The sequence below is a fragment of the Delphinapterus leucas genome, chromosome 2 (assembly GCF_059928025.1).
Source record: "Delphinapterus leucas isolate spDelLeu-1000000601 "Yukka" chromosome 2, BTC_Dleu_Yukka2, whole genome shotgun sequence".
Lineage (NCBI taxonomy): Eukaryota > Metazoa > Chordata > Mammalia > Artiodactyla > Monodontidae > Delphinapterus > Delphinapterus leucas.
Window position 1 is genome coordinate 69,227,536 of NC_143130.1, and position 13,694 is coordinate 69,241,229.

The following is a 13,694-nucleotide window of genomic DNA, read 5'->3' on the forward strand; positions in this document are numbered from 1 at the left end:
AATCTGTACACTTGTGAAAGAAAATTACCAGAAAACATGAGGCTTCACAGTACCTGGAGCTCAAACAGAGCTGGCAATAGTTTGTGTTCCACCATCAAGAGTGCAGACACCTTCTAATATATAAGGCAGTAGGATGAGTCCTCAGAGGTGCAGCACCTTAGCCCTGAGGCTGAATTAGCCCCACAATAAAGGCTGTTCTGGACTCATCCTAACAAAAGTTAAAAGCAAGTCTTGAAAGTATCCAAACCATCCTAAACAATGTCACTGTGCACCAGAGCAAAGTACAGTACTATTAAAGAAATACCACAAAATCCAGACCACAACATGCAATTCACAGTACCTGCTGTCCAGTAAACAATTATCAAGCACGTAAAGAAACAGGAACATATGACCCATAACTAGGAGAAAATTAGTCATTAGAAACAGACCCAGAAATGACAGAGATGATGGACTTAGACAAAGATGTTAGAGCAAATATTATAAATGTGCTTGAGAATGTAAAAACAAAACAAAGCAGCTATGATGAGAAGAGGAATGGAAGACATAAAAGATACCCAAATGGAACTTCTAGAGAAGAACAACACAATAAGAGAAATGAAAAATACAATGGATAGGATTAATAGCTGTTCTAGGTGCTTTGGGTTTTCCCTATAAATTTTAGAATAAGCTTCTTGATATCTATTTTTAAAAACCTGCTGGGACTTTTGTTAGGATAGGAAGGATAGATAAGTTGCTGCAGAAGAAAAGATGAGTGAACTTGAAGACATAGCAATAGAAACTATCTGGTACGAGGCACAGATTGAGAGGAAAAAACAACAACAACCCTACTCACAATAACCTGTGAGTATCAAACAGTCTAAGATCTGTGTAATTGAAGTGACAGGAAGGAGAAGGGGAGACAGAAAAAAAAATATGTAAAGAAAGAATGGCTGAAATTTCTCCAAATTTGATAGAAACTCTAAGCCCAGATGTCCAAGAAGTTCAATGAACTTCAAGTACAAGAAATATACAAAAACTGTTTCTCAGAAATGTTTTGTAGTTTTTAGTATACAGATCTTGCCCATATTTTGCTAAATTTATCCTTAAGTATTTCATGGTTCTTAAAATTCTATTTAAAGATTTTCAAATACTAATTATTTGTTGTTTGTAAATAGAAATAGAATTGACTTTTGCATATTCACCTTATAACCTGGACCTTGTTGAACTCACTATGAGACTGATCTAAATAAAGAGCTAAAACTATAAAACTTCTGGGAGAAAACCTAAGAGTAAATACTCATGACTTTGGGTGAGGCAAAGGTTTTAGTTAGGACACAAAAAGCATGAAGAATAAGAGAAAGAAACCTGATAAATGGGACATCATTAAAATTTCAAACTTTTGTTCTTCAAAAGACAGTTTAAGTAAATGAAAAGACAAACCACAGACTGGGAGAATATATTTATAAAATGTACACCTGGTAATGGACCTGTTTCCATAATATATGAAGAACTCTTACAATTTAATAAAAAGAAGAAAAATATCTGGATTTAAAGAGCAGACAAAATATTTGAACAGACACTTTACAAAGAAGGCATACAAACAGCAAATAAGACCATGAAAATACCTTCAGCATCATAATTAATTAGGGAACTGCAAATTAAAAGCATATCGAGATATCCCTATACACCTACTAGCATGGTTAAAATTAAAAAGACTGCCAACATCAAGTGTTGATGACTTGGTGCTTTGTGACCACCTAGAGGGGTGGGATAGGGAGGATGGGAGGGAGGCTCAAGAGGGAGGGGATATGGGGATATATGTATATGTATAACTGATTCACTTTGTTATATAGCAGAAGCTAACGCACCATTGTAAAGCAATTACACTCCAATAAAGGTGTAAAGAAAAAAATGTTGATGAGGTTGTGGAGCAACTGGAACTCCACTGCTGATGGAAATACAAAGTGGTACAGTCATTTGGGAAAAATAATTTGACAGTTTATAAAACTTAGCACATACCATACTACCCGGCAATCCCAATTCTAAGTATTTACCCAAGAGAAGAGGAAACATATGTCCACACAGAGACTTTCATAGTCAAAAATGGCTAAAAAGTGGAAATAACTCTAACATCCATCAGCAACTGAGTGGGAAAAGATTGTGGTATATCCAGAAAATGGAACACTTCTCAGCAACAAAAAGGAATTAACTACTTACTTTAATTTAACATGCAACAGCATGGATAAATCTCAAAGGTATTATGTTTAGTGAAAGATGTTAGAAAAGACTACATACATATTATATGATTGCATTTTTATGAAATTCTAGAAAAGGAAAAACTATAGTGATCAAAAGCAGATCAGAGGTTGCCAGGAGCTGCAAGTGGAGAGAGGGTATTGATGCAAAGTGAGATGAGGGAGCTTTTGGGGGTAATAGAAATGTCCCATGTTTTGATTATGGTGATGGTTATACAACTGGACACACTTGTCAAAATGCCATTGTCTTTACTGGACACTTAAATTGATGAATTTTATTGTATGTAAATTATCCCTCAAAAAAACTTTTAAAAAAAAGTGTGAATACAAATCGTCTGAGAATCGTCTTAAAATGTACCTTCCCAGGCCCTATTCCCACACAATCCGACTTGGAAGGTCTGGAATGAGGCCTGGTAATCTAACTTTTTAATAAGTGCTCATTTTGAATAAAAAGAAATGCCATAAAAAAGAGAAATGGGGTGGGGGAGGCTATACATTTTTTTTTTTTTTGCGGTACGCAGGCCTCTCACTGTTGTGGCCTCTCCCGTTGTGGAGCACAGGCTCCGGACGCACAGGTTCAGCAGCCATGGCTCACGGGCCCAGCTGCTCCATGGCATGTGGGATCCTCCCGGACCGGGGCACGAACCCATGTCCCCTGCATCGGCAGGCGGACTCTCAACCACTGCGCCACCAGGGAAGCCCCAAGGCTATACATTTTTATAAAATGTGAATAAGAAAAAATATCAGAAGGAAATCCTTTAAAATGCCTGGATACCTAGATGGGATTATGAATATTTTTTCTCTTCTCTCTTTTAAGTTTCACAAAATATTACATTTTATTGGGGGAAAAAAGCAGCCCCCTCTCCCCCACATTTTTTTTTTTTTTTTTTTTTTGCGGTACGCAGGCCTCTCACTGTTGTGGCCTCTCCCGTTGCAGAGCACAGGCTCCGGACGCGCAGGCTCAGCGGCCATGGCTCACGGGCCTAGCCGCTCCGCGGCATGTGGGATCTTCCCGGACCGGGGCACGAACCCGTGTCCCCTGCATCGGCAGGCGGACTTTCAACCACTATGCCACCAGGGAATCCCCTCCCCCACATTTTTGATAGAATAATCTAAACACTTTCTTAAAGAGACCCTGAACCCCGCTGCCCCACCTCCATCATCCTCAGGCCCCGCTCCTCTCCTACCCTCCTGAGTCTCCTCGGCCTGGTCCACCTCCACTCTGGTCAGACTCACAAACCACTCGAAAGACCGCTAGTCTCGGTTGATCCAGATGAAGTCCACCTACGGAGAAGGGTCCAGTTCAGAGGGGGCCTACCTCATTCACTCATATCTGTGATCCCCAGGGCCCTGGTGTAACCACCCTGCTGTGAGCAGGGCACACGTTATCGCCCCCATTTAAGGGAGGGGGAGACCGAGGCTCACAGAGGTGAGGAACATTGCCCAGGCCACAGAGCAGCATAGGATCAGAACTCGGGGTCCTGACAACCAGGTCAGGATTTTCTCTAATAATCTATTGTTTACAGCGAGCAGTATTCTGAGATCTTAAGTTTAGGACAGCCAGAAAAACATTACTTCATTATTTTTTTTTAGAAACTCTTTGAAGTGGCCTACACAGAATAATAAATTTTCAAACGGCAAACGTTTTCATTTTTAAAACCACTGTCAGGTCACGGCTAGCAAGCATCATGGCTGTAACTGAATCCCGGCTGCCTGACTTTCAGGCTCCGTGTTCTTTAACGAGATGCCGGCCTTTAGGGCCCAGAATGTCTCTCTGGGGGAGCCCTGAACACAGAGACCAATGGATCCAAGCCGGGGAGAGGTCATCTCTCCCTCCCCTGCCTCTGCACAGGGGGCACGTAGCTCTGGTGTCTGGGGAGCTCCCCAGTCCTTCCTGCAGGAGGCGGTGCTCACTCACCCTGTGGAGCTTCACGTCAGCATCCTGCACACACACCCTCCCTCCCGGAGCGCTGGCAGTGGGGGCAGATGTGCGTTCTCTTCTGGTGCCTGAGGGGAGAAGAGAGGAGGGGCTCTTGAGTTTGGGGTGAGTATGAGATTTCTCAGGACCCCAGAGAACAGTGCAGGGCACAGGGAGGGAGGTGGGGTGGCAGGGCCCACCCCATGAGGAGGGGGAGGGGTGAGACCCGAAAAAGAGCAGGAGAGGAAAGAGAGAAAAGGGGAGAGGGAGCCAGGTGAAAGGAGGGAGAAGGCAGGGTGGGGAGGGGAGGCTGTCTCTCAGGACTCTGCCCCGGGATGCAGGCAGGGCCACAGCCTGTCCACCTACCTGTACAAGATGCTCTGCAGGATGGAAGCAAAGGGGGTGATGCCGACGCCTGCCCCGATGAGCACAGCAGGCTCGGAGGCGAAGATCCTGCGGTTGGGGGTCCTGTAAGGGCCATCGATGTAGCACTGCATGCAGGAGGGGTTAGAGGAAAGACAGGATGGGTGGGTGAGGGAGAAGTGGACCCCGACGCTTCAGGACCTCCCTTTATATGCAGGCAGTCATCTCCTGGGCTGGATCTCAGGAGTAAGTGGCTCCCACTCAGAGCACATTCTACACGCTGTGGTCTGAGCCCGAGTCTGGGAGAGCCCTAGAATGTTCGCATGCAGAGCTGGTGAGAGCAGGGCCCAGCCAGCATGCCCCGTGTGCCCTGCGAGGTCAGGGGTTTGATTCCATTATCTGGAGACCTGGGAGTCAGACCGTGGGGACTGTGGAACCTGGGTACCAAGAGCCACAGCAAGCCCTCCCCGTGGGCAGAGGCTTCGATTCCTCTGCTTAGGGCCACCCCCTTGAGCCTCTCACCTTGATGTTGCAGAATTGGTGGTTCTCAGAGGACACCTCGGAGACCTGCAGGGAGTAGAGCAGAGAAGGTGGGTCTCTGGGAGTGGGAGGGCCAGGCATTTCTCAGAGGCTTCCTCACCCTTGCCAGTCTGAGCAACCTTACAAAAAGGGAATTGCCTTTTCTGTCCCAACCATTCCAGGGAGCATGGGGCACTTTTGAGGGAGAACATCAGTGGTGTGCTGGTACACGGACTCCTCAGAAAAAGAAAGCACCACCACCAGCAACGACAAACTCCTGATTTTTAGTGTCTAGGTTCCCGGTGTAAACACTGCCATCATGGCTCCCACCAATGACTGTGCTTAATAACTGGCTCTCAAAATTCCTGAAAATGTAACAATCGCTCTAGAGGTCCGACACAAGTCAGCTTCAGGGTGTGATGGGAGAAGACTCACCCCAGCCGCCTCTTGGGCTCAGCCACTCCCCGATAGCTTTCACGTTTCTAGACACAGCCCCGGCCTTGAACGTTCTTTCCCTGTGCCTAGAGCACGCTCTCCTCTTGCCCAGCTGGAAACTTCCTGTGCATCCTTCAGTGTGCAGCTCACTTGGAGTGGCTGCTCCTCCTGGAAGCTTTGCTCAGCTGCTCCAGGCAGAAAAGCCACGCATGGGCCTGGTTCAGAGTTCGCCCCTGCCCTTGGGAAGCTGCTCTGGGCTTGCTGACAGGGAGCTGCCTGAGGGCAGGGAGCAGGCCTCCTCTGCTCTGCCTAACTCCTCCAGCCCCGAGGACAGGCAGACCAGATTCCCTGAGGTCAAAGTGCTTCCTTCCTGAAGATGAAGGAAACAGAACCCACCCACCCCAAAGGGCTGCAGGGCCCTGTGATAGTTTCTTTCTGGTGAGGGGTGGCCTTCACAATCATCCAAGCAAACCCCTTATTTCACAGAGAGAAGCCAAACCCGAGAGTGTGGAAATGACTCGCCCAAATTCCCATAGAGCTCGGGGTGGAGCCTGGGTCTCCAGCTGCCCATCCCGCACTCACCACTTCACATCACGTTGCTTCTTTGGCGGCAGCCGAATTCTGTGTCCTCCACAGTGCTGGATGTGAACTACTTGTGAGGATTATTTTAGGAAGTACACTGTGAGAGGGATACTTCTCTTACAATTTTTAAAAATCCTCTGATTGCAAGGAGAAAGCCTTACATCATGGTTATTATATCTTTAACATCTCTCTAACACTAACCCCTCCTCCTTTTTTTTTTCTTTTAACAATCTGAGAAAGAAAGAGATGGAGAGCATGACAGAGAAGAGAGAGGGAACAAGCAGTGGATGCAGCTCAGGCTCAGAGTCTCACTTAGCAGACAAGAATCTGGCAAGAATTTAATTACATTGCTTTTGCTTTCAGAGTTATCTTCTGTTTACAGCACGTGATAACTGGTTCTTCATTAAACATGGCAATCTAAAGAGTCCTTTTAATATACAATTAAGTTGAAAGTAATGTTGGGATGTAAGGAGAAAGATTCAGTAGGAAATATTACCTGTGGGAAGTAAATATGGCAAAAGTTATGAAGGTGCCATGCAGGTAACTGGCTACAGAAACACCACATGGTGTGTGGTCCTTCCTGAATGTGGCCTGCCCTTGAGGCCTTCTCTTCCAAGTTCCAAGGACCCACCCACCGTTCCTGGGAAGAAAAATCATTGGCTCTCCAGGCTCCAGCCCCAGCTTCCTCAGCCTTACCTGGCCCAGGTGCTTGGCTGCAGCTTCCCACTGTGCCTGAACCCCGTCCTTTGTCCCCACGTACAGCAGGCCTTCATCCCCCTGCTGTGGAGTTCCCTTGGGCCTGTAGGGCATCATCTCCACAGAGACATTCTTTTTGGAGGCCATTGCACCTTGTGCCGAGGCTCCAAAGTGGATGGGCTGGGGCTGCAAAACCTGTTTGGTTTCAAAAAAAACAGTGCTTTGTGATTTAAACCTCGAGATCAGTACGTGTTAGTTTTTTTTAAAGATTCAGCAACTACAGAACTTTAAAGAATAATGTAAAAAAGTACCCTGAATTGGAATACACAACTTCTCTAAACATTTTCTCTGTCCTTCCAGATCTTTTTCACACACACACACACACACACACACTTTCACATAAATGGAACATACTGCTTTGTAATTTGCCTTTTTCACTTACTACATCTTGACCAGCTTACGTGCTAATGCATATACATTCACATAGTCTTTTTTAGGCAACTTACTATTCTATTAGACGGGCGATCAGTAATTTATTTAACTGCTTCCCTATTGTTGGGCATTTTGGTTATCCTCATTTTCTCATTCTTGTTAACAACCACGGTATATTATATAAATTAGCTCTTTCCCTTTACCCTAACTGATTTTCTTCATAGCATTTATTACCACGTGACACATTTTATATCTATTTGTATCTATTTGTGCATTTACTGTCTATCTCCCCCTCCGGAAGGGAAGCAGTGCCAATGGCTATTTTGCTTTTTGACATATCTCCAGCATCTAAAACAGTACCTGGAAAACAGTAGATCATGTGCTCAATAAATATTTGCTAAATGAATGAATGAACAAGGTGGTTAATGTACTTCTTGTGTACGTGTCCAATCGCTTTTTAGGCTAAATCCCTAAAAATGGCATTGCTGGGCCATTGGGTATAGATATTAAAACGCTGACACATATAGCCAGACTGCCCACCAGAAAGATTGTGCCAGTTTATTCTTTGGCAGCAGTGCTTAAGACCCCAAGGAAACACCGCTTTTAGTGTATCTACCCACCAATCTCAGTGTGCCAAGACTCGCCCGGTTTTGAAAATCAGCTTTCTCCTTTGGGAGGTTTCCCCTGATTAACAGGAGAGAACATTCTGCTTGTTTCTACCTACCTCTCCCTTTCCCGGAGCTTTGCTCTTGGCACTGTTCTAGAAGGTCCCTCTGGTCTGACCAGGCAGGATTCCACATGGTTTTCTCCCCTGGATTTTAAATTCCACAGGGGCAAGGCAGGGCTGGGCCAGGCCTGGGGGCTTTCTTCCTTTGACCTTCAACAGGGTTTCCACATATTAACCTGTCTCCCGGCTTAGTGGTACAGCCTACTAAGTGTTCAGGCACCCTCAGCCTCCTACATCTATCTCTGCTTCCTCAGGTGCTGCTCTGATCTCTCTGTATTCCTCCCAAACCTCCCAGAACCTGTATTCACTCCAGGCACTGCCAGATTGTCAATCTTGTGCAGTTCATCAGGGCTCAAAAGATAACAATGCTGATGGTGATGGTGATGGTGATGGTGACGGTGACGGTGATGGTGACGGTGACGGTGATGGTGATGGTGATGGTGACGGTGACGGTGACGGTGATGGTGACGGTGATGATGGTGATGGTGATAATGAATGATCCCTCTGGACCATGTTGCTCAGTTCACTCAATACTTGACATGCATTCATTCCATTGGTCCTTAAAAGAATCATGTGTAAAAGGAAAGCCAACGGTGGGAAGCACGTCCAGTTTGTAGATGAACAACTTGAGGCTCAGCAAGGCTAAAAGATGTGCCCAAGGCCATACAGTTAGAAAGCGTTAGAGCAGAGAGGTGGGGGTGGGTTTTTCTCATCTCAATTTCCCCCTCTTTGCATTGTCCCCTTCTTTCTAACGGAGCACACTGGAGCATGGAGGATCTGGCGTGGCAGGCTTCAAGGAGGCTCTTGGGCCACACAGTCTGTAGTCGCCTCGCCCTGTGTGCCACCGTCCAGCCGGTGTACACGACAGCTGCTCAGTGGTTGCCAACTAAGAAGGCAACTTGGTCCCCATGGGTTTGTCAGCATGGTGGAGTCTTACTTCCCTGCAGTCACTTCCCTGCGGCTTCCTCTGACTCCTTCTCATTTTCAAACTCCTTGAGAGCCTCTCGGAACCATAGCCCACTGGGTCTGATTTCTTGAAGGACTCATACAGCCTGTTTATCCACTGGCCCTGGGACCGGGTGTGTAGCCAGATGGTGTCTGAGCAAGAAACAGGGAGGGAGGAAAGGGTTCAGCACCGTTCTCCAGCAGGGACAGGCCCGTCTCACTTGGAGGGATTGGGACTGGGTGTCCGCCCCTTAAGTCCTCCTTTGAATGTCCTTCCTCAGGCCCAAACTAGCAGCCACAGTCATGGGACTTGGAGAACCGAGCTCTCTGTGCAGACCTGGCAATCTTGCTCGGTGAGGTCAACCTAAGGGTTCAGTCTCCTTTGCCAAGGCAGGGGTCAGAGTGCCCCTGAGCACACTGGGAGCTCCCTAGGGGTGGGGGCCAGGCCTCCTCCATCAAGCCAGGGTCTCACCAAGGTGGGGACCCTCTCCCTCCCACATTCAACCGGGTGCCTGACAACGGCTCTGCACACAGTAGGTGCTCAGTCAATGGTGGGAACCACAGCTTGCACTGCCCCCAGTGTCTGGGATGCAGGGGTTGCTTACTAAGGTTCCCTGTTGAGTGGATGACTGATGGAAAAGCCTGGGGGGGCTATCCCCCTGTTGAGGGGTACCAGAAAGAACCCACATGAGAGTAAGGAGGCCCCTAAGAGATCTCCTGGTCTGGGGTTCTCATCCTTTTTCTTTTATTTTAAATCACGGACTCTTTTTGGCAGTCGTATGAAGGAAATGGATAGACTCCTTCTCAGAATAAGGTTTTTAAATACATTGAATAACATATGTAGAAATTACAAATGAAACCAATTATAATGAGACAGTTATCAAAATATATTTTTTAAAATTTTGATTTAAGAATACATGTGCGTTTTTGTTAATACATGAAATACTGAGATGCAGCAGGAGTCACATGGCCACTGGAAACGTGAATTAGCAATAAGCATGAATGATATCCGAAAGTATGGACAGCAACCGTAATGTGATATGAAGAAGAATCCATGGTTTTCATTTAGAAAAAGGCACACGGGTTGGTAATGCTACTATGGATTGTCACCTGCATTCATACCTGAAGAAAATGCTAAATTTTAGTTAGCTGTTAGCGAAAACAAAGATGTCACACTTTTTTGTCCACCTAAGTTCCTGAATGGACTGGTTGGACCCTGTGTTTACAGAGAGGTGAGGCATGCTCTCACAGCTTTGTGAGGAGGGGACTGAAAAGCCACGTGTTTGGATCCCTACTCCCATGCGCCTTCCTGGCGCTTCCTCACCCTTCAGGGTGCAAAGAGGCAGGAGGGCTGGGCTATGCCCTGTCGCACAGATGCACCCTGAACTGCCTCACACAGTGACTCATATGGAGAAGGTCTCTTAAATGTCAGCTGAATTCAATCAGCCGCACCTGCCAGCCTGAGTTCCACTCCTGATTCTGTAAGCCAGCTCTGCAAACAAAGTTGGAGGATTTACCAGTCCCCGTATAGACTCACTCAGCTTACTGCAGGGGACTCGGGCCCAAGATATGGGCAGATTCCAAGTTGAGACCCTGAAGAAACCCCTTCAGGAACTGGTCAAATAAATAATACATCCATAAAATAAACATGGTCATTACAATCATATTAGTATTGATACACTGGAATAGTATGCAGCCAGAAAAAGGAAAAGTTCTTCTTTTAAAAGAACTGACATGCAAAGATTTTCATGACATACTATTCACGGAGAAAAAGTGGGCTTCAAGACAGTGGTCCCTTGCATGCAGAATTATCTCTGCTTCTGATTATCCATTGAGATGTATCGAGATCTGGAAGGCAATGGTTTTATTTTTTTTCTTTTTAAAATTTTATTGGAGTACAGTTGCTTTAAAATGTTGTGTTAGCTTCTACCGTACAGCAAAGTGAATCACTATACGTATACATACTTCCCCTCTTTTTTGGATTTCCTTCCCATTTAGGTCACCACAGAGCATTGAGTAGAGTTCCCTGTGCTATACAGTAGGTTCTTATTATGGAATCTATTTTATACATAGTATCAAGAGTGTATATGTGTCAGTCCCAATCTCCCAATTCATCCCATCGCCCCTTTCCCGCTTGGGACAATGGATTTCTTTGGGTGGAATTACTTGAGGGATTTTAATTTTCTTCAGGACATGTTTCTATACTGTCTGAATTTTCCGGAAGCATATCTGTTCTTTACAAAACAGCAAAGGAAAGAAAAATAGGAAGAAGATAACCCACCCTCTCTAACCCATACCCTCACCCCATTGTACATCCAGGCCACCACTCACATGATTCCAGGGCGGGTGTTGTGCAGCTTCGGGTGGGGAACCCTGGACTTGGGTCTGTGCCCTGAGCTGAGGGAGCTGGGCCAGGGGGTGGGAGGCATCCTGAGTGAAGCTACAGCTTTTAATGGGGGTGGGTCAGAGAACCCTGGCAACCAGAAGCCTTTACTCCTCATGAAGCCGAGCAAGGGTCTCGCTGTAACAGGCCACGCAAGGCCTCCTCTGTCAGAAGCACCGCTTGAGGTGGGAGGGCCAATGCCTGGCCAGGAGGTCAGAGGTCCAGCTTGTGGCCCGACCAACAGCTCAGGACCAGAAGGCAGGCCCACGCATGGTTGTGAGTCAGAGGACAGCTGGGCAAAGGGAGGGTCCGCTGAGCGGTTCTATGGGTGCTGGGTATCCAGAAGGAATAGGGATGGTCCAGGGATGGGGGAGAAGGGTGTGAGGGCTTCTGCTGCCTTGACGCCCCACAGGGCTCATGCCCACATGGAGTGTGGAAGCCTGGCTTCCTGTCACAGCCCCTTTGGAAACGACCTGGTCCCCTCTCCTCTGAGCCACTGTTCCTCCACTTAAGACCCCTGCGGGCTCCCAACCGCCTGCGCCATCCTGCGTTCCACTCTGCGTTCGAAGTCTTTCACAGTCCCACCCTGGTTCTCATCGACTTTGCCAGCCACTCTTGTCTGCCTTTGGTCCCTTCTCTGACCCTCTCTCCCGCCCCCAGTGCCCCTACTTCCTTCCTCCCTACTCCACCCAACTCTCAGCCCAAACTGCATCAGACCCTCCTACGTTTCCACGTTTTCATGCTTCTCCCTCCGCCTCCACCCCCTCGTCCTTCCCTACCTAGGATACTCCTACGAACCTTTCAAAGTTCAGCTGAAATGCCACCCTGCCCACTTCCCCCACCAGGCCAGGCCCTCCCCTGTGACCCTCACGGCAGCCAGTACAGCCCGAAACAGCCCATTCGGCCAGCATCTGCACAGCTGCCTCTGTGTTCCAGAGGGAGCTTTGGGAGGTCGACTTTGTGTGTCTGGTCTTGTTCACCTCTGTGTTCCTGGTTCCCAGCCTTGCTTGGCACACGGCAAGGACTCAGTAATACCTGCTGAGTGACCAGTGGGGCTGGCGCAGGCCTACCTTTCTGCTCGGGAGCGCTGCTGATGGTGAAGGGGTGCCACTTGTGGTGCACGATGGTGGGGGTGTTCAGTTACAAGTAGTCGCCAGGCCTGTAGTGGAAAGGAGGAGGCTTCTTGATGAGGAGATGAGTGACTTGGGGAGAGAAGAAAGAGACCAGGGTCATCTGTGCAGGCCCAGAGCTGCCAGGGGCCCCAAGGCCAGAGGATGGAGGCTGAGCCGTCTTTCTCCACCATAAGCCAGGCTGGCCCCAGACATGAGACTCTTCTGTGCCTATGAGTGGGGTCTCGCCCCTGCAGCACATCTGCCAACCAGGGGGTGGGCAGTGATCAGAGAAGGGAAGCCAGGCTGTGTCTGAAGTGGGGCTCATGGTGTGATCCCACTTCTTGTGGTGTAAATATTGCTTCTCAGTGGCCCTCCCCCTCTGTGAAGCCCCTGACTGCTCCAGCCCCTTTCTTGGAACTTCTGTGGCACTTGGGTGGTATTCCAACCGTGAACGGGCATCTCCCCAGGATACAACTGCCTCCCGGCTAGTAGCTTCGGTATATTGAGCACTTACTGGGTGCCAGAGCTGTGTGGAGCTCTTTTAGTGCTATCTCTAGTCCTCACAGCGACTCTCTGAGATGAATGTCATTCTTTCTCTACTTTATGCAGGAGAGGCTGAGGCTCAAAGAGGTTAAATGACTTGCTCAAGGCCACCAGCTAAGAAACCACGGGATTTGAATCCAACCACTCTGTCTGATGCCAGGGTCTAGACAGAAATCTCGGCCTCTTAGTCAACTTCCATGTCCTCACTCTCAAGCTGTCCAGAGTCAAACCGACCCAGAACTGCCTTCCCTTTCTCCAAAAATGGCCCCAGTTACTCAGGCACCTGCAAGACAGCCTAGACGCCTTCCCCACCTCAACCGCAAATGCAGCCAGTTACCTCTTGAGTCTTTCTGTGACATGGCCCCTCCCCACCCAGTTCAAGGTCAAGGCTCTCGTGAGCTCTCATCTACATGTATGCAACAGCCTCCCCAGTGGTCCCCTCCAAGCCATCTTCTACAGAGCGAGTAAAGAAATGCAGCTGGAGTATAAAGCACCTCAATACCACTGCCCACCCATCCCCCACCCTGCTCAAGGGTTCCCTGTGGCCTGCAGAGTAAGGTCACTCACGCTTAGGCCCTGCCCACCCCTCCAGCTTCTCCCTGGCACCTTGGCTCCAGCTGTGCCAAACTACCTGTAGTCCCCCAAGCACAGCATGCCCTTTCATAACTCTGTGCCTTTGCCCATGCTGTTCCTTATCCAAGCAAACCCTTCCCTGTCTTGTCTATCCAACAAACTCCTATTCATCTTTCAAAACCCTGAAAAGGCAGCTCCCCTCTCATTCTGAAGCTTCTCTGATCTCTCAAAG

General features: G+C 47.9%; 1 protein-coding gene across 1 annotated transcript in view; it reads right to left on the minus strand.

Moving 5' to 3' along the window:
• Positions 1-13,694, minus strand: part of NOX5 (NADPH oxidase 5) — a 147,415-nt gene that overhangs the window by 8,999 nt on the left and 124,722 nt on the right. Inside the window, 8 exon segments of the mRNA XM_089907067.1 lie at positions 3,422-3,518; positions 4,153-4,182; positions 4,184-4,241; positions 4,519-4,643; positions 5,038-5,082; positions 6,748-6,942; positions 8,844-9,004; positions 12,305-12,436. Of these exon segments, the coding sequence (XP_089763193.1) occupies positions 3,422-3,518; positions 4,153-4,182; positions 4,184-4,241; positions 4,519-4,643; positions 5,038-5,082; positions 6,748-6,942; positions 8,844-9,004; positions 12,305-12,436 (843 nt within the window).